Source organism: Cydia fagiglandana, chromosome 15 (genome assembly GCF_963556715.1).
Source record: "Cydia fagiglandana chromosome 15, ilCydFagi1.1, whole genome shotgun sequence".
Lineage (NCBI taxonomy): Eukaryota > Metazoa > Arthropoda > Insecta > Lepidoptera > Tortricidae > Cydia > Cydia fagiglandana.
Window position 1 is genome coordinate 8,595,604 of NC_085946.1, and position 22,322 is coordinate 8,617,925.

Genomic DNA, 22,322 nt, shown 5'->3' on the forward strand with positions numbered 1-22,322 from the left:
ATGTTTTGGAATCACGAAAGTAACATAACTATGTGTATGCCACATGTCTTCTAGTATTATTAGATTTAGATACCTAGGAGAACGCGGAACACTACAATGACTACAAGCATTTTAGCGAAAATGTATTAACCCTTTACCAGGCTGACATTACAAAAATGACAATCGAATGTCAGTCTTACTCATCGAAAATAATAAGAAATATATATCCCTTAGCCTGGTCAAGGGTTAACTAACTATGTAAGTACATATGTAGTATGTGCTGTTTGCAAACTATTGACGATACTTTATTAATTATAAACTTACCGGAATCATTTTTGGGGGACATGTGTGGTTTTGCCTTTATCCTCCCCTTGTCTGAAACAAAGAAATGTAATCTTTAATTTGCTATTTAATCTTAAATAATTTGAATATACATACATTGCCGTAGATTTTATATACACTTTGCAAAAGCAAAATTTATATTCTGCTTTCGGGGCAAAGTACATGGACTAACCGGAGTAATCCGGACTATCCCTAAGATTAAACATTTACAAGTTTGTCTGACAGTCTAATGAGTACTTTTGCATGTCTACATTTGTGCCTTCACTAGGTCGATAGTAAGATCCATAACCGGTAGGCTTAACCGGACGATCTTGATCTCTAATCATAGGATATGGCTGCTACCGGTGGACCACTTTCTTCTAACCTGTACTTACAGCTACTTATCCATCTAGTTATTTCTTGGTTATTGATCAGTTATATTAAGATCAGGCTTTATTGTTGGTATATCTGGGTAACCGATAATACTTAATCAAATATTCTTTACGTACCTAAATAACACCAAGAAAAAAAAATTGCAATGACAGAGATGCCGATGTGTTCGCGAAAAATATAGAACTGTTAGAAGCTGGAATATAAATAGCAAGAGAAAGAAAGCAAAAAAAATCTTGTCGTAGACAGCGTTTTGATATCAGGGATTAATTTGACATTTTGTCAATAGTTTGACACTTCGATCAGAAAAGTACATGTTTTCTCTTTGAGTATAGGTAGGTATAGTTTGTCAAAGGACTCTCATTTCAAACATAGATAGAGAGAATCTTACTATCTTTGTCTTACACTAGTAAGAAAAGGATGAGAATAATTTTTTGTTCTTATTTACTGACAAATTTGGTTTGACCAACTATAATAACACTAACAAGGTTTCTGCTATGTCTATGATCTAGGAAAGTTATATTATCTTTGGAATTTCATTGACTGTCATCATGCGTGTGTTTTCTTGTACCTCGGTTGGAAATATTTTCCCATACCTACTTTTTGGGGTTTTTAATATTCTAGTGTTGTGTTTAATACTTTGGGGACTTCACATACACCTTTGAATTTCTTCGCAGATGTATGCAGGTTTCCTCACGGTGTATGTGAAGTCCCCAATCCGCATTGGGCTAGCGTGGGGACTATAGCCCAAGCCCTCTCGCGCATGAGAGGAGGCCTGTGCTCAGCAGTGGGACCTATATAGGCTGAAACGATGAAATGATGATGTCTTTAATACATGTTTTGTTTCATGTAGTGTATTGAGTTTTGTGAACATTGTTTAGAATTCATACCCGACGCTGCGAGTCATTCCGGCTAAGTGAATAAAGGCCAGTTAAAAAGAAATGAACTTAATTTATAACTGTATGTTTGAAAAAATATATTAAATAGAGAAGAAATCTACGTCAGGGTAGCCATAAGCGTTAGAAACGTGGTGGTTATTTTCTGAATCATCCTGACACTCTTTTTAGTCATCCTTTTACCAGCGAGGCAATCTTGCTGTTGGTATATCTGGTTGATGGTCCTGGTCACAAACTTATGCCTTCAACAGCACAGATGTGTCAAACTATGAGGTACGAATATTAAGTCTGTACTTGTATTGATCCAGAGAACTTAGACAAAGCTATGACAATAACCATAGCAAACCTATATTTATGAAACATCCACAATAGTGCTTGCATAAATAAGGAAGAGCTATTAGAATCATACATAAGTCATGAGCTTAGTGATACCTAAGTCAACACCGTTAGGCAAAGCTATCGACGAAACGCTCGCCTTACCGAACTATATTCGCCTACATAAAGGTACAGAATACACAGTTTAAGCCATTAAGATGTAAAGACATTTAGAACCTTGCCGTTTTCAAACGCTCATTACTCTTGACGGCCAGATTGCTATCGGTTTACTGTGACAGGGTTAAGCGCTCAGTGCTCCAGAATTTTCGTGGGCCGCACAATACAAGCCGTGGGTTCGATGTGCCATTGTCTATCCTCGACCTAGCCCCCGTAATAACCGTATTAAAATCTTAAGATGATAGAAGACGGGTGTTTCTCTATACAAACGTACCTATGTGTAACAGTCCTGTTTCATTCCTGAAATAATTTGTACATATTTAGACTATGGAAAAGGTCCTTTTATAGGAAGGGCCGTGAATCTATTTAAGCAAAAAATACAACGAATTTACGGGCACTATTGGTCAAATCTTGAAAGAGGAAATTGGTGACTATGAAACTCTGTTTTGGGCTAGTATCAGGTTTACGAAAAAGCGTAGCGTACTGCTTAGAGAATTCAATTTGGTGTTTTACTATATCCTTTTAAGTAATGTGTGATAATTTATACAACCGCGCCCTAACATTCTTCACATATGAATACACTCATGATTGGTATTTTCATCTCAAACAATCGCAACCATGACTTGCTGTTAAAAATCACAAATATTCAAATTTGCGCTCAATCGAACCTCACTCAAAGAGTGTTCGGGGCTCATAAGAATTCAAGGAACAGAGTCGGTGTGCCAATATTCATAAATTCAAATTACAAACAACGTGGGCGCCAGGAGGGTGTTAAGAAAACACAGCGTCACTATTGGGTCCCGTACATTCCGTAACAGAATTTATGCTTTATGTCGGAAGGATTACAAATCAGCCTATAGGTACTTATGTTACATGGAGTAATGGAGTCCAACTAAAGGAGTACAAAATATTGCACAAATTCCTCTCGATGACCCCTTTGAATTCTTTGCCCTGAGCCCTTAAGGCTTGGGAACTCAACGTTAGGCCAACGGCGTCGACGTTAATTAAGAGTTTATATATAGTTTTAAGTTAGTTTGTAAAGCTCAGTGTGCCTCACGCGCACTTGACGCTCAAGCCAGCTAAAGAGCAAAGGGCACCAGCCGCCCAACTCATGAAAATCAGATCCAAAAAAAAAATCAACAAGGTTTACTCATAAAGCCTCAAGTTTTTTCACCTAACAGTGGACAATGAATGCAATTGCCTGGTGTCGACGTTTTTTGCCAAAGTGACGAACGACAGCCGCTGGTTAGCACGACACGACACGACTGTCACGTAGTGACGTTACAAATTGACAAGTCACTTTCATGACCACCTATTTCACTTGCTTGCTATATTTGAAATGCAACATTGGCTTCTAAGCTATAAAGTTCACTTTCCAAAATTGAATCGTGGAAAGATACGAGATTGTGTAAGGAAAATATTGAAATTACATTCAGACTCGATCGCAATGACGCTTAGAATTCCACGCCAGTTCATTTATCTTTTTTAGCGCTGGTGGCTAACTTTTCATTTTATACCGAGATCAGTATCTTTCAGATGTTCAGCATCTTGTTTTAGCTGAAGATGCCTTGATAAATTAATCAAACTTCAAACATTTCTTAGACCAATTGTTATTTCGCTTATTAATTAATAAACGCATTAAATGATACGATTAAAAGGAGGTAAGAATTGAAGACACTGCAATCTTACTCGGGTACGAGTATCGCGTGTGCATTCCGGTTACGAAATCAATTTTATTTAATACCGATGTTAATTAGAGTAATACTACAACGTTCACGATAGGTAATCAATTCCCGTCTCTATAGGGAATACTCATTACGTTATACATAATTGTTATGTTATGTTAATGTTCAGGCAATTGCAAGGTAGAATTTAACTGGCTAAACCAATTTATTTGACTCAGCTACTCTGCTACCAAAATACTACGAGATTACCGATGTGTAGTAACAACCACGACAAAATCAGTGACACGGAAGGGACAAATCGTATGGTCGGTAGATTCGGTAGCTGGAATGCGTTCGGTTGCGGATTGTAATATGGGTGGGCCGTGTGTGCCAATTGGTCGGGCGAGTCGAGTTTTCAGCCTCCATTGTAACGTGACCTATAGACCAGTAACAAATATGTATATTTGGAGAGTTTTTTTTAGTTTGACTTGCCTGAGCCTATATCTCTCTTGCGACTGAAATGACTCGACAGTCCACAGCCGCAAGGATGGTTGCGTGAAATATTTGTGTCCACTTCAAAATCGCTTCCATAGGCTTACAAACATAAACGTATTATGTTTAATTGTAATATTTAAGAATATAACCCTTTATTCAGTTGTGTTACTAGTGAACTTAATTCATTTTTCAAGACAGTAGGTAGCAGCAGGCGCGGCCGACATATTACCATACAATGAACACAATCGAGGGTGGGTCTCGTCTCGCTACATTTAGGAAGTACCGTTCGTACCATCTTAGATTTATTGTCAAGAGATTATGTTTTGTTGGGCAACGAATTGTGTCATTGGGTTTTTGGGTGATACGGAGCTCGCTATGTTAGACATTATTGGTCTTCTACAGCCATTGCTGTAGGTAGTAGACTATGATAGATATGTATGTGTGATAAAAGTACGCACAAAAATCAGAGGACATTTATCAGTTCACGGTATACTTTAAACGGCTCTACTTAAACAGCCATAATCACAGGAATAGGTATGTAAGGTACCTATTGAGTCGATAAGAAGGACTTACGACACCAAGATGTGACTACTTCGATTTTATTTTATTGTCCATTGTCCACGATGAGAATAAAACAGAAAAACATTAGTTGGTACATTAATGAATGAACGTCCTATAAAATTTGGAATAATTTACTGAGTTTACTTATCCTAAAATCTCTGTCAATCTTACTGACCTTCAAGAACCCAACACCAAATAAATATGGACTTATAAATGTAATGCATTTAGCATTGTGATTATACCATGCTCGTCACTGTTAACTGAGATTTCGTAAGCCAACCGATGGTCAATTAAGAGTAACTATTAGTATGTGAAACTGACCTTAACATATCTGTAGTGTTGCCCTTCACCTGAGAAGGTTTACTTTGTACGACTAGCCGTGCAGTCTACCTTAACGGAAATCGAAACTAATTGCAGAGTACTTACATCAACCCTTCACGTTTCGAGGGTGCGTTCGTGAGCATATGCCAAATGTAATGAGCCAAGCGCATTTAACATAAACTGTGGTGTTGTTCACAAAGCTTACGAACCGTCTCACCACAGGTAGACCAGGGCCATTTTATTCAAAGTTGATGGATTTTATATGTTATTTCTACTTAGAATCACGAGCACTTTTGATAGGATCAAACATAAAAAAATATAATCAAAATAAAAAATAAAGTATAGTCAACTTTAAAGAAAATGGGCTACCAAAGAATACCGTAGACCGTAAACACAAAAAAATTATTAAGAATTTGGGAATTCTGCTCAAATTTCACAATCGAGTACAATATGTTTTGCGAATGTACCGACTCGGTGGAGGCTCGGTACTTATGCACAATCATTCTGTCAAGTTCGAGCCGTGGGAAGCATCTGCCAATCGGCAGTGAGACATATAGATCGATGCTTGATCGAGGCTACATATATAGGTAGACACTACGTAAATACGAGACCTTTAAATTGTGGCAGAAGAATGGCTTATGGCTCCTCTACACGATGGGCCAACGCCGGCCACTCCAAGGGACGCATTTATGCGTTGAGCGCCAGGACGATATACCCACGAATATGCTAAGAATAGAAGAACTTAGTACATGTAAGTTTATTATTAATACATATGTATGTGCTTATAGTATCTACAGTCACCACACGGGATTGTTATGCCATTTAGGGTTCTTGCTAAATTCGAATTTCTATAGCGTAACTATTTAAAAACCAATTTAGCTAGGACCCTAAAAGGCGCAACAATCGCGGAGCGTGATGGTACAGTCGCCATCAGATATATCGGAGCGGCCAAGGTGTTCACAATATCTGAACAAGCACTCTAACGCCTTGACAATAGAGGCATGCTCAGATATTTGTGAGCACCTTGGCCGCTCTGATATATCTGATGGCGACTGTACAGCCGTAGTTCTAATTCTAATAACCTTAATTTTTCAGTATTATCTTTTACGTCAATTACGTGTAGTATTATTTACCGAATAGTTGTATTATTTACGTATCATTAGGCACATATGGGGTCACGATATGAATTTGATTAGCACGAATGAAATCACTCCAAGAATTCAATCATAAAATGTAGTTCAAACACCTCCATTTACACTATACGCTGTCGAAGCGATAAGCGTGGGTGTAATTCATTCAGCCGATCTAATATGCTTATAATGCGTAATAAACGTCAATTCTTAACATAGCGATAAGAGCAGCAAATAAAATTATATAAGTACTTAATCATAATTAAATTCACCAGCCTTTTATGTACGTCCCACAGCTGGGAAAAATGCGAATGGGTCTTAATATTTTCTTAAGCTGACTCTAGCCATAATACTCCCTAGCTGCGAACCCTTATGTACTCAACTACTTATTGCATTTGGATGCGTTTAAACTACTCCTTAATAACACAGATACCATCACACATACACAACGACTTATATAAAAACTTTATTACACCGGAAAAGAAACACGAGATTAAGGAAGACTAGTTATAATATCTGTGCGTTCGACCGTGGCACCTACTTACCACATATACAATCGACGCTATGCAAATATGAGGCCTAAATATGCAAATATCACATGAATTTAGTTTCCGTATCGTCACAACCTCGATGGAATCGAGCGAAATAAAAAAAATCACCATGCTCAAGATACCGACCATTTTGTACAACGATTAAAACCATGTTTTTTTTGTAAGCTATCGCCATAAATTGAATTAAAACTAATTAATTTAACAACCACCGACTGGGTACGTCGGTAAATCAGTCATGCAGTATAAAAGCTTCCAATTAAGTAATGATGATTGATCGAGCCCATTCAAATTTTTTCAACCAAAAATGACTCGTTACCTCAACCGCAAGGCCAATTTCGAGTACAAATATCCAACGAGTCGGTCAGGCTTAGTGATGGCCGCGAGAATATTCTCATATGCGAGAATATTGACTAAATATGACAGCAATATGAAAATGAAAACAGGAAACATAAGCATGTTTCAAAAATGTTTTTCATGTAGTGAATAATTTTTAAGATAATTAAGTATAGAACAGGGAGTATACAAAAAAAGAAAAAACAAAAGCTTTAGTAATACTTTTCACGAAAATTATAAAAAAACGATCATGGCCTAATATTTTTTTTTCCAAAAAGACTTCTCTTCGTATTAAAAGGATGTAAGTGCCGGAAAGATTCGCCTATTTGCTGGAATGGCTTTTTACATCATATATGAAAGTACAGACCTCTGATCCGACACTCACCTGATCGATTTTTTTATTTTTAGATGATATTTAGACTACGATTTAAGCAACATATTAGTATTTGAGCGTTGTATTTTGTTCTATTTTAGTTTCTAAGTTACATTTAGCATTTACCTATTTTACCTAGCTAAGCGAATGTTTATTTCTTTTTGTACTGAGAATATTAACATCAACGTATGGTAAATCAAATTCCCCATAATTACTTCGAGTTGGCACATCACTAAGGTCGCTATAAGAAACCATGTATGCCGAAGAAGACATTAAGCTCCTACATTATCATTATATTCGGAGTTTACAAGCTATAATACAAGTTAATGTTGTACCAGTGCCTAAGGAACTGATTATACGTGCTTTACGAAACCACTCGAGATTAATCTAGAGGTTTTGACGTCGCAGTTGCCGGGAAAAAATTTGGCACTTACACGACTCTGTTTGGAAATCGTTTTTGGGAAATTATTGTCTTATTTGATACCAAAGGTAGGTAGTAAATCATATATTTCCCAAAATATTTGAATCCTCATCGAATAACTATCACATTTTACAACGACGAAAATAATTGGTTCTAAATAATGACTGCCTTAAATCGGTAGTGTAGGTATCACCGACCAAAGTCTGTCAGCATACCTAGGTACCTAGCTCAAGAAAACTTGTATGTTCGCGCGAACTGTACTTTTTTCTCTTATCTCCTGTGGGCAATAGTTAACAGTTTGTGGATGTAGGTAATGATTTTATCATACTTATTATGTGGATAAGGGTTAAATAAGAAAATTTACTTTTATTACCCTTAACTTTTGTGTAAGTCTACAGGAAAGACGCGTTTTGTATCTGACCCTTCAGGTACATACGCATATAATAAAGGTATACAGCTTTAACAAACATTAGTCCAAGCGAAACAATTCCGATTTGTATCAAACTCTGTTACAATCAAAATTATGTAAATCATCATGTATTAGCAACTAACAACAGTGCAGTAGCTCGTATCGCTAATTGAGGAAATATACGAAGGCTGCCCCAAGGCCATTACTTGCGAAACTACAACAAAAAACGAAAAAAAAACTAAGTTCAAGGCACTTTGCGTGACTAATAAACTACATTTAAAAAAAGAACAAAGAACATTATTTTACGATTAGAACAAATCTTCCGAATTCTCATTATTTACAATAATTGAAAAACATCGAGACTTGTATTAAGTTCCCATGAGCGTGTTGGCGAAATGATTCCATTAAATTTAATTGAAACTCATTTAGTACAACGTACAACGTTTAAGATTGACAAAGCTCTATTGTGCGGGGTCCTTGAATGTGACTTAAAAAGCAAGTTATTAATTTTATGGAGTACGAAACGAGATGTCGCTTCGAGGTCAAGATAAAAAGCATCAACCATCGAAAGTTGAACTCTGCTAAATTAGGAAGTCTCTTTTTGTAGATACATACACGCCTATTTATTACGCCTATTTTCCGAAGGGGTAGGCAGAGACCACGGATTTCCACTTGGTAGAATCCTGACATACCTCTTTCGCTTCCTTCACTTTCTTCCTTTTGTACGTATGAATTTAAAAAGGCAGAGAAGGCTAGAGATCTCGTCTCGTGTGATTGGTTGTACTGTGTGTTCCCCCACAAACCTATTGTCGAATTGAAACCGGTTCTAAAGAATTCGCCTTGCGTCACTTTAACCGCGTGTAAACATTTTAATTGATGATATGCGGAAGACAAAAAGGCTTTATAGCAAACGCTATTTCATATTGGTATAAGCCACATATGTAATATGTACCTACTCGTAAGATCTATTCATAGATTGGGCCTTTACCATTCACATTATTTCGCCACACACAAGTGCCTATGAATAACATGTTACCGAAAAGGTTTTCTAAAAACAGTAGGTTACATAGGATTTTATTGTAGTTGAAGTCAGGAAAGAATTGATTTTTAAGAGAATATGAATTTGACCCTTACACATACCATATATGTATACCTATGTATGATATGACCTTCCGTTTAACTGATAAGTTGATAACCAAAAATATTATAAATAAGGATCAAATTGATACATAACTGTCTGAAATAAATTCTTACGTCACTCGGACTATATCTACGAGTGCTTTAAAGACTGTGTCCGATTGTCACAAATTGTCGCTTTAGTCGGTTGAAACAAATTGCACAAAACAATGAAAAGTAAAATGTTTAAAATCATCTTCAGTTCCCGTAAAAGCGATACGTCACACCGCTTAGTTCGCGGAAACATGAAACTGCGCGCAAAATTGCCATAAAATACGCAGTAGCGGTTGAATCAACATTTTTTTGTAACATTGGATGATGGTACTTAATAGGTACATGTTATACAAGCTACACACAATACTTTGTTGACTCTTATTATGGCTCATTAGACGGTTTTATGTCACTAAAGAGACAATTGAACGTTCTTATATCGTTTATGTTACGGTCTTTACGTACCTGTCTTGTATATACCTATACCAAGTAACTCACCAACTACCTAATCATAGTTTAACAGTTATTTTATTACTTGTAAGTACTTAAATTTCCGATTATAAAATAACATAATTGGTTTTTCGTAATAACTACCTCGGCCTTACCTTTGCACATTAAAGGACACAAATGATATTTTTAACTCAGATAATGTTGTTTTACGTCTAATGGTACAATCAGCATCAAAAACAGCTGATCAAACTACGCGTCAAAATTATTTACCATTCTCTAACAGGCTAACAAAAAGAGATCTGTCTCTATAATTTTTATATAGAACAATTAGTGTAACAGATACTTTTAGCGCGTATTTACTACTATTGATTCTGACTGTACCTAAGCAGCCTTAATTAATGTAATTTTATGTGGATACATACAAGATTCCTCGCTATTATGAAATTTTATTATCCATGGGAATATAATTACGTACTAAATTTTCCAATGACAAAAGTATCTACTAATAAATATAGATAAAACGTAGGTACACCAGGCACACTTCTGTATTGAGCTGTCGTATGAATATTGACAAGTTATTTTCTTAATAAAACCTCTTTAATATTCCAAGCTAAGTGCATAGTAGCTACTTTCATTGGACGACGTATTAGCTTACGCGGTAATAAATTCGCGGTCCGAATTCGGATCGTGAGAAGCTTCTAAGCTATCAGTGCTCGTAGTCACGCTCCGTCTAATATCCGGAGCAACAGTGCAACCTTATACTAGCGTCCTACAACACTAGAATACACACGACACTGATTCACAAAACATTTTGTCCGGACTGCGAGCTCGTCTCTATGATAAGATAATCTATTACAATGGACTGGCTAAAAATATGGAGTTATCGCAACGTAAAGCCTATAAAAAGCCACAAACTTTTCTTTTTTTTTCTTCATCATCATCATCATCATCATTTCAGCCTATATACGTCCCACTGCTGAGCACAGGCGTCCTCTCATGTGCGAGAGGACTTGGGCTATAGTTTCCTCACGATGTTTTCCTTAACCGAAAAGCTAGTGGTAAATATCAAATGATATTTCGTACATAAGTTCCGAAAAACTCATTGGTACGAGCCAGGATTTGAACCCGCGACCTCTGGATTGAAAGTCAGACGTCATATCCACTCGGCCACCACTACTTAACACCTGCTTGTTTTTTTCTTAACACCTTTTATATACTTAGTAGAAGGTTTACTACTACGGACACACACAAAAAGTTGTGAGAGGACGCATTTCCTAAGTGCTTACACTACACGAATAATACACAACGAAGTACAACGAAGAATGGTAGAAAATTACAAATTTGGATTAAGAGATGACAAAGAAGAATAAACTATCAGCGACCAAACTTATTATAAACTTATTGGCCCGTCTCTGTCGATGCGCTGAACAAGTATTGTGAATATTATACTTAGTTGTAAATCTGTCTACAACCAAATTGCATCCGAGGACTTCACGGATCCTTGACAACCATTTGAGTTACGAAGCAATGGTAACATGTCATACCGCATAAGTATGTACTAAAACGAAACCGATAAGATCCTATTGTGCATATATTGGAAATTCTTGTGGGCTAATTTGACGCTTCCATAAAATAAAATGCTAAATGCACCGACGACACTATACGTAATCTTAGGTATATTGATCAAATAAGTCTAATATATATATACTTAACATATATGTATTACAATTTACAATACAAATACTATTTATTGCATAACAGAAATAAAATCAGAGGTAAACAGCAGGCGAGGCGGTCTTATCGCTGAAAAGCTATAAATATTCGGAGCTTGATTGTTTTCTTTCTCTTCCTTTAATAAGGTAAGTATTGTAAAAGAAAATCATTTCTACTCCATCTCCACTGAATTCCACCTCTTGCTGTCAGAAGGCGGAATTCGATTATAAATTATGATGAGTATCATTCATTCCTCTCGCGCCAAAACATGAGTGCGATCAAAATGCACTGAGATCAACAAATCAGTGCAATATTTGAAAAATCTGAATTCGCCCCCAGTTCAGTATCTACTTACTAGAGCGTTGCATGTATGTTACGGTGAGGAAGCACAATAATAACATTGTTAGAGTATGATATCACGTCTATAGAGCCATCAATAAGCAATAAGGCGCTTTAATTGCTCTTTCTCACCTTTGATTCGCTTGCGGTTGAGCGCTCTCATAATTAGATCATGTTACATCGGAATTGAATTTTAATTATTCTGCTCTTACAAAAACATATGATTCTGAGTAGATATAACATATCAGGGTATCTTAAGAACAATAACAACTAACAACAATACAAAAACGCCCATCTATCACACTACTAATTAAGATAGATGACAGTCAGCCATATTAAATATACAATGTAGAAGAAAGGGTTCACAGTAAGTTAGGAATTTAGGAACCGTCACCAATAATTCCGTACACGGCGGGAAGTTGATAACTTTCGGGAAAAAATTGAAGTAATTTGAACCTTAAACAGTTTTATTTTAAGTTCAAATTTCTCGAGAAAAGCAAAATATCTCGAGTTATCAACTTCTTCCCGCCGTGTACGGAATTATTCTTTTAACAGACGCTGTTGCGAGTTTTTCAGAAACAATGTTAAACAGGATTTAGTTCGCTTTAAAGGTTTAACACCCCTTTAGTTTCCCGCTCACTGTCTGATCGGATTCGTTAGTTTTCCAAACAATTAACAGAGAAGACTCAATTGTGAATTGTTCAGCAGAATTGTATTGAAAACGAATTTGATCAGCGCGTCTCACTCGCAACAGTACAGCGACATTGCTGGTGATTCCAAAATAAGATGCAAATGATATAAAGTAGGGATTATGATGTAAAGTATAAAGAAATCCATCCGGGACATTCACCATACAGCAGTTACCAGCTACTTTTATCCTAGCTCCCAAGGCTCCCATGCACTACGCACTTCTCTTGTCCCTTGTCCAGCAAATAACAACCCTTGTCCAGCAAACAACAACCCTTGTCCAGCAAACAACAACCCTTGTCCAGCAAACAACAGCCCTTGTCCAGGAAAATATTACATAAATGAAATATCGTTTCCGAACACATCCCCAGGCTGTCACGAGCCTTAATCCGCGGGAATGTCCAAACGCATTGTCCCCCTAATCCTGCGCAAGCGCCGCCAGCCTAAAGGGTCAAACAGATCACTGTGTTACGTTCTTTCCTGTAGACATACACAAGAGTTAAGGGCTATAAAGGTTAATTTTCTTATTTAACCCTAACCCACGTAAAAAGGTCCTCCTTTTATTTACAGAACTATGATAAAATCATTACTTACATGCCCACAAGCTGTTAACTATTGCCCACAGGAGAGAAAAATGTACAGTTCGCGCGAACACGCTAGTTTTCTCTCCTGTGGGCAATAGTTAACAGCTTGTGGGCATGTAAGTAATGATTTTATCATAGTTCTGTAAATAAAAGGAGGACCTTTTTACGTGGATAAGGGTTAAATAAGAAAATTAATCTTTATAGCCCTTAACTTTGTGTATGTCCACAGGAAAGAACGTAACACAGTGATCTGTTTGACCCTAAAATAAACCGTGACGCGTGCGAACAAGGTCCAAATTTGAACGGGTCAAGATTGAAAATGTGATGGAAAATGGGATATGGTATCAGTGTCGATGTGTATAAAAAGGGTGAATGTTTCAATTACAACATCCGACAATCGAGCTTTGTTAGGTTGTGTTCATTTATTTAAGGCTGCATGATGTGTACAATTGCCATTAAATATAATGAAGCGGCAAAGGTGCTAAAAATATCAGAACAAGACTTTAACTCCTTAACAATAATCAAGAATCAAGAGTGAACAGGCACCTTCTGGGCGAGCTCGCTCCATCGTAGGCCACGTCTACGCCTCGGCTAGTCTGTGGCCATGAGTAAGCCCATTCATAATAATAATAAAAAAAAAAAACAATAGAGGTATGTTCAGATATTTGTGAACGTCTTAGCCGCTCCGATACCTATAGGTACCTATCTGATGGCGACTGTGTACTGAAAGAGTAGGTAAGTATTCTATTGTAAACATTGTCATTTGGAAATACATACATACTTTAATCAATAATCACTATGTAGCTACGTTTAAGGTCTGTTCAGAGGTTAGGGACACGTAGATTCATATACATATACTTATCTACTTACATACAGGTGTAGTATATCATTGAGAACTTAAATGACGGATTACTTAAATGTATTTGGAATACCTACCTGACGAAAAATACTGTCAAGTTGGCATTGAGTTCGTTTGCGGTGTCAATTACAGACAACGCTAGGGCTGCCCTATATGGAATCTGTTTGTTATCTGGGCAAGGCAGGTGTAGCTAAAATAACAAAAACAGTATACTACTCGTAGTTTTTCCAATCTCTGTACTAAGGGGTCATCCATTAATTACATCACACGTTTAGGGGGAGGGAGGGGGTCAAGAAAATGTGACATATTGTGACATGGGGGAGGGGGGAGACACAAACTTTGTGACGTCACTTTAACTTCATGAGTAACCGAAAATGTATTTAAATTATTTTATTCGCTGTACATTGAAATAACAAGTTTTTAAAACGATAATCGTTTTTATTCGTTTTAATTTTCTTTCCTAAGCTGTTTTGGGGTATAAAATTACTAATATTTATATCGTCAAAAATATTTTGATAAAATATTAATAATACTTAGATACTTACTTAATTCGATTTGGCGATTACGTAGAAAAAATGTGACGTCACACTATGGGGGAGGGGTTTGCCAAATGTGACCAAGTGTGACAAGGAGGGGTCAAAAAACCTAGAAATTCGTGTGACGTAATTAATGGATGACCCCTAACTGGCGGGCGTGAAGACAGTTCATTACTGTAAAAAAAATTCTCTTTTAATAATTCAAAAACATTTGCAAGAATTTGGTAACACGTTGTTATTTGAGAGTCAACACCGCAATAATTATGAAAATTAAATTGAAACATCATTAAAAGTTTTCAAACTTTTAAACATGTGCTGCCAACCTTAGAACTCCATATGTAAGTACGGTCGGATTACATTCTATTCGTGGTTTATGACGATAAAAAATATCAATGTTATGTTAGTGGACCTACGTTGTTTGCGATTAATATAAAAACTTCATAATTAAGTAAATTAAATTTATTCATAATTAAATATTAACAAAAGTATTTTCGTACCCACAGTAATCTTGCATACATACGTAATTTTACAACATGTTAATTAAAAGTTATAATTACAACTACTACATAAAGTCTCATGTTATTGGGTAAACTTGGTTGCGTTGCTTTGTGTATTTTACGGTTTAAGCTTAGATATTTGTGACAAAGCAATAAAGGGTTTCTCGATTAAATAAAAAGGAACTTTACTACGTTATGTTTAAGGTATAATTTGGAATGACTTTAGTGCGCATGTTGCCGTTTACGAAACTTATTGACTGCCGAACTTCGCTCGTCCGCTGCAGTCTCGAAAATGTTGACATATTGACAACTTATTTGCTGTTTAATGGCTTTTCGTACTACTGGTATACTACTTGTACAGCTGTTTACTCAGCAATGGTCTACAGTCTACACGAGTAAGTTTTATGAGCTAAACAGGGCAAGTTATACAAGTTAAACTACCTAAACATAGCATAAATGAGTAAAACGTAACACTAAGTAGTGTGTTGTAATTAGAGTTCAACTTCGACATACCTACGCATTCCACAGTTCAATGCGAGATTTTTCGAATAGCGATCATATTGTGTAGGTTGAAAAACATGCAACTGAGGTAGCCGATGTTTGGACGCTCCACTAAATCTCATTGTCGGCCGTACGCAACGCAACGCGGCGAACATTCACATCTCACAAAAGAACTGTTAGAAATCGGCTTTTCATCAGAGGTCGTCGACTCGCGTCCGTTCAGGATGTGAGCAGAGACAAAACGAGTGTAGGACAAAGCCTGTGTACGTTCCGCACAGTACAGCACAAGTGTTTTATATCACGTAGATACTTGTAAACCACAGCCATGATACCCATCGCTGAGCAATTATTACGAGGACTGGCTTTTTGACAGCGATGGATCCTTCATGTAACCGATATGGAAGTAAGCTTCAGTCAGTGTCGAATTTCTCGATAACAGACACTTGTCGCGTATTTCAAAAAGAATTCACAGGAAATTTTAAAAATAAACTTATGGTAAACCGTAATGATAAACTCATGGTATACATATTTTATAGTCTGGCACATCAGTATTTTTTTCTGTAGCAGTTGGCAGTAGTAAAATAAACTTACACTCATCCCTTTAGTATGATTTTCTCTGTCCATGTTTCAGTGACAACTGAGTAACTGACCCATACTTTGTTACATGTTTCTGAGATTTTATAAAAATGACGCTGCAATATTTTGATGCATAGTAACAACCAGGGTAAATATATATAGACTGGAAGGTACTATTTGCGCGGCTTTTCAGTTTCAACTAATACAGCACGTCCTAAAGTCATGTGATGTGAAAAGGTTTCTGTGCCTATATCGGACCGATTTTAAACCAAATTCAGGCTTTGATTGTATAAAACAGACCACACAAAGCCAAAGCGGACCGAGCTTAATTAATAGCCAGCGATAAACACGAGTGATCCACAGACGGTAGCAGCGATCGTTTAAAATTAATATCACTGCATTTTGATGCCCACACAGATCACTTACTAGACGGAGCAAGTAAGACTACTTTAGAATATCACACATTTGGTGTTCGCTAAAAAGTGTGCGCTAAAATGTTGAAGCCGCGCACGCACACGTCACGCAAGCGGTGTGTCGTTTCTCATAAGGAACTGTAGGTATATTATAACATGCAGGTGCACGTCTACGCACACGCACCCGGTATGCCAACGACAACAACAAGTATAAGAACGTTTATAATACTTATAACCAAAGGGTTTCAACAAAAAGTGTAGGTAATTCTAATATTTCTACGCCGATAGAGGCAGACCAAATCAAAGCTAGTGTGTCGGCCACAAGCGAATGCTCACGGAAAACAGCTCTACTCGTAGGTACGGGAGCAATGGTGACGTTTCGTTAAGCGAGTCGCACAAAAATTGACTTAATAGCACGATCATTCTGTAGAGAGTGTAGCGAAGAAGAAGAGGGGCAGAATATGACGCACTTATTGTAATTCGACCATCTTAGTACCATATTTTAAGAAATTAACAGTTGTATTTGATGATATGTACTCTTATAAGTATAAGAGCGCCTATAAATGGGTGGTGAAAACGAGTCTTTTAACATCTCGTAACGAGGAGTCTTTCTGCGACAGTCTGAGGACGTACAATGAAGGCGAGATATTTTGAAAGCAACTATGATATCGCTAAGTGGCACTTAGGTAAGTAAATGCTACTTAGCTAGGGTGACTTTAGTTTAATCAAATTCGGGACACCGTCGCCTTCCATTCTCGTAGGAATACACCGACAATCTATAGCTCTGAACTAACTCCCGCTTTGAGCGATAAGCATTGAATTTGAGCCAGTTATAACTTAAACAACTTCGTTAGATAAACTTTGAATCTTGAGATTTGGATTTAAAGATACAAGCCATGATGTTAATGCACAATTGCATATTGTAAATTCTCACACCGCTGAACTTAGTTAATTAAAGGTTGCTAATGAGATAGGTACCTAAATTGTCATTCGAAGTTTATTTTGAGTTTCACGAAATGCTTGTTAGGTACAGGTTTGGTTCAGAGTTTGCAAAAAGTTGTTTTGGTAGTTTATTATGTAAGTAGTATATAGTTAATACATAGTCATGTAATGAAAGAAACTTAAAACTCCATAGCATATCACAGACGTCCAAAGCGAGAGACAAGCGTAATGTCTTTTTGTTTTTAGGGTTCCTTATTTAAATCTGGATCCATATTCGTACATTCCAAATATGATTTCATTGGGATCCCATTCGCATGGTAGGTACCCATGTCAGTCACGCCAACATGTATGTACTAATACGAGCAAGATGCACTGTCAGTGATATTAAAAAGGATCAAAATTAGAAGTTGTAAATTTCGACTAAGCTCCTGTGTAAATGTAAACCACCACTATCGAACGTTCGGCTATGCTATTACCCTTTGAGAGTAAGTTCGGGATCAGAGGAAGCGGATCCGGAAGCGCCTGTAGCGCTCGCATTTGATCTGACTGTGCATGTGATTTTCTGCACGATTGAACATTTTGGGACCTTGCCGAAATTATATAACGCATGCAAGTTGCAACGCAAGATACATGTTGTGAGTTAGAACTAATATTGAGTCAATAAGAACACTGACGACTGACAAAGAAAGGATAACGCTTTTTAGGTACGTGTATTAATTTATATTAAAATATCTGGAAGACCGAGTTTTGCGGAGCGGAAAACATATACAATCTCAAAATTGCGCGTTTTCCCAGTGATAAGACATACCAAGATCGAAATACCCCAAATTTTATTGAAATCGTTAGAGCCGTTTCTGACATCCCCTAACTATACAAGAATATATTGCTAGTTTAAAGGTATACAGGTATTGACCTATCGGTTCCGTGTGCATGTAAATATATTTTTTATGTTTGTCTTTTGCCATATCATGTAACCACAAAACGGTTTGAAAGTGTTAGGTGTCCTTATATTACATTTATCTCAGTTTGAAGTGTCACAAGTACGAGTAACTATGACGTTTCGTTCAATTTCTTAGTCTGTTGTAAATTAAGACACTGCAGAGTGAGTCAGCAAAAAATAGCTTAAACATACTGTGCCTTAAACTGATTTTTGACAAATTTAATATAACACAGAAAATAAAATATGACATTGATACATCAAGGCGGTTTGTTACAAAGGGCCTACCGGAAAACGTGAAAATTGAAACTCAGCTATCTGCTTCTTTATCCTTCGAATATGCAAGAGTGAAAGAGAGGTTAGATAACAAAATTTCGACTCTCTCGTTTGCGGTAGACCCTTAGATTGTGACTGATTGTGGTAGTATACATAGATATTCTATGTTTGATTTACATGACCTGTAAATAAAAAGCGGAAGCCTATTGCGAAGCCTGATGACAATCTGTCACGAAGCTTTGAAAAAGTATATGAACGCACAGGGTCAATTCGTCCTGCTGTCCACTACGTGACCGACCCTGTCATTTTTCGATGTTTATTACATGTTGTGGAGTCACAGCCTGCTGAAAAACAGTTTCACAACTCGCCATATTCCAAGGGATTGCCACTAAAAAGGTAGATATACTCGTAGGCATTGCAATCTCTGAAAAACATAGTGACTATATTCATATAAAATATAACATCGATTGTTAATTCTAATTACCTATATAGTCAATCAAGATGTGTAATATGGAAGTAGGATATTGATATATCTAACTTATCTTAGTACCGAATTTATTCAGTAATTTACGTAAGAAATATAATTTTTGTATCCCTGAATATTTTTCACAATCAATATGAAAGTCGGTAGGGACTCTGTGACAAGATACAATACAATACCCTTTATGCCTAGTCTTTATTGCACACCTCACATACTCGTACCTCGTCTCGTAGTTCACAATAAATGTAAAGTAACATAAACAAAGACAATAGAGGTAACAACTGACAGTCTTATCGCTTTAAGAGCAATCTCTTCCAGACAACCTTTCACGAAACAACAAACAAAACGAAGATACAAAGTTTGACGGAAATCAAATCCCTTGACCGTAGTAAATATGTAGATGAAAGAAGTCTACATGGCTATGCCTCAGCTGTGCTTTATCAGCAGATCGCACAACACCCGCTCATCGTATGAAAACAGTGTTGCCAACTTGGCATAAATGATGCCAAATCTGGCATATTTTCACTCGCTTTGGGACCAAAATTTTCTATTTAGCATCTGGCATATTTTTACCATAATTAGCTTAATTAGCTTAGCATAATTTAGTCTAAGCCAAGTTTGCACCAACTTGGCAGCAACAATATGCGCCATCGCCTTATGTGGTTCATATTTTCATATGAATTTTGACTTTTGTGGACGGATGGACTTCGACGGACTATATAAAGTTGGTCAAGCAGATCTTGTCAGTAGAAAAAGGCGGCAAATTTGAAAAATGTATGTGTTTTAAGTGTCTGATTTCAAGTAACATTTTAGCTTTTTTTTGTAGCATATTTCAAAAAACTTTGGCATTATTTTATAACACATTAGTCTAGCATTTTTTCAAAATCCGAGTTGGCAACACTGGTCATACCTTCGATTTCACCATTTTATTGCCGCGAACCGTTTGTTACGGGCGCGCGTGCCACCAAATTGATTTGCCGCGTCGGCACGTACACGGCATACTGCCGTGCACTGCATGCTCGTAGGGCTGACGGTTCACGTGAAGGCACAGAGGGTCTACCGAGAACATCGAAAATATAAATTTCGTTATCTACCTCTGCCTCTGTTATAACGCTCAAATAGGCGAGATCGATAGAAATTTCTAACTTTGATGTTCGCGGTAGGCCCCTAGGGAACAGAGAACAGTGGAGACGAAAGGAACCGTCTGACTCGTATCACGACTACCATACTTAGGTATTTTAAAACCTCCGTACCATGTCCTGAACCTCCATATAATGTAATAATGCAATGATTTTGAATAGTTTTACTTTGATTAATTACCGTAATTTTGTTAACCCGGTGAAATAACTACTATGTTGGCTTGACTATATTCGACTTTGTTAGGTGTATATTCATATGTACAAAATTCACAAAGCATAACTAGTTTTCAAAAAGACGATGCAAAATTATATCATTGTAGTTACAAAGAAAAAGAAATTCTAACTAGTTTTTCCTATTCATGTACGCCTGTACGTAGTGTACGTATGTACGTACGCTATACTGTAGAAATATTCCCAAGTTCCATTTTTCTTTCGCGATCCTTTGATCAGCGTTTAAGAAGAAAGTTCGCCGTATAGTAATAGCATGGCATACCTATAGTTCGGCATAGTGTTTCAATAGGCAATCAATATTCAAGTCTCCCGCTTGAAACTTCGCTCGAGTTAGAATTGAGCGTAGCGGGTACCTACCTTAAATTGGTGTCTGCAGTATACTATTTTCCTTAACTTGGGATTGGGAAGAGTTTTATAAGGGCTATTCAATCATTCATTTCATTTTATTTATAATTTATTTATGCATTAATTAGTTATTAGTAATAATAATAAATTAATTTAAATTTTTTATATATTTAATTTTATTTAATATATATCATGTTAATTCATGTAATCCACCTTTCTGTAACACCTATAATTATGCAATAAATGATTATCTTGTCTTATCTTATCTTTAATTCATTCATCTGTCCAGACATTTTAGAACGCTACTTCTATTCTGCTGCTAGTCAAAAAACATTCAATTCATATTTTTTCCATTTAAGTCGTTCATAGATAGAACTTCCCCCAAGTTTTCAATATCACAGTTCTCGAGTCCTTGACACGAGTATTAGATAGCATTAGGTATAACGCGACCCCTTCTACGTCGAATTGAAACGAAGCCGTACAAGAAGCCCCATATATAATCTGCACGTTGAAGAAGTACTGTATCACTTACTAATAAGCTTACATAGTGCTTGGTTACGCTTGGGTTGAGTGAAGAGCTGCACTAAGTTTAACCAAGTAAATATAGCAATGAAAACGTATCTCATTGTTGATATGGAATTTTCTATAGTAACTACATATATAGTTCGTTTTTTTTAGCATTAGAAAGAACTCCGCAGAAGCAAGCGTACAGTTTCTATGAGGCTCGTTAATTGTTAATAATTATTGAATTATCTAATCTAGCATAGTCAATACATATAATTTACTTCAAATTGTTACCGCTAAAAGTGCCAGATTTAGAACCACAAGCGAACTTCTGCGAAGTTCTTTCTAATGCTAAAAAAAACGGACTATAGGTACTTACATGATATATGAATTAATTGAGAAAGGTATGTTGAGATAGTTTGGACACGTGGAAAGAATGAGTGAAAGAAGGCTAACAAAGAGAGTGTATAAGGGAGAAGGAGTGGGAGTTGGAAGGGGTAGACCTCGGCGGACTTTCTCTGATCAGATCGGGGAAATCCTGAAGAAAGGCCAGGCCCTATTTTCTTGACAAAAACTTTCACATTATAACATAATCATAAGCCTTTAATAATTGTATTAACAATGGCACAAACATAGGCACATAAATAAGCTTCGTAATCGCGAAATTAACACAAACCAATGTGTACTAAGTTATGGCTGACTAATGAGGGTTAGCCTAGAATGCTAATAGAGCCTTAGCCTTATGCACGATTAACTCGTGTCTGTTTCTGACTTTTGACGTAAACTTGTTTTCTAGAGTCGCAGTCGGA

At 36.7% G+C, this 22,322-nt stretch overlaps 1 protein-coding gene across 1 annotated transcript in view; it reads right to left on the reverse strand.

Moving 5' to 3' along the window:
* LOC134671299 (apoptosis-stimulating of p53 protein 2-like) overlaps window positions 1-22,322 on the reverse strand; it is a 408,163-nt gene that overhangs the window by 352,776 nt on the left and 33,065 nt on the right. Inside the window, exon 2 of the mRNA XM_063529120.1 lies at window positions 304-354. Coding sequence (XP_063385190.1) covers window positions 304-312 — 9 coding nt within the window. The 5' untranslated portion in view covers window positions 313-354. The remainder of the gene's footprint in view (window positions 1-303; window positions 355-22,322) is intronic.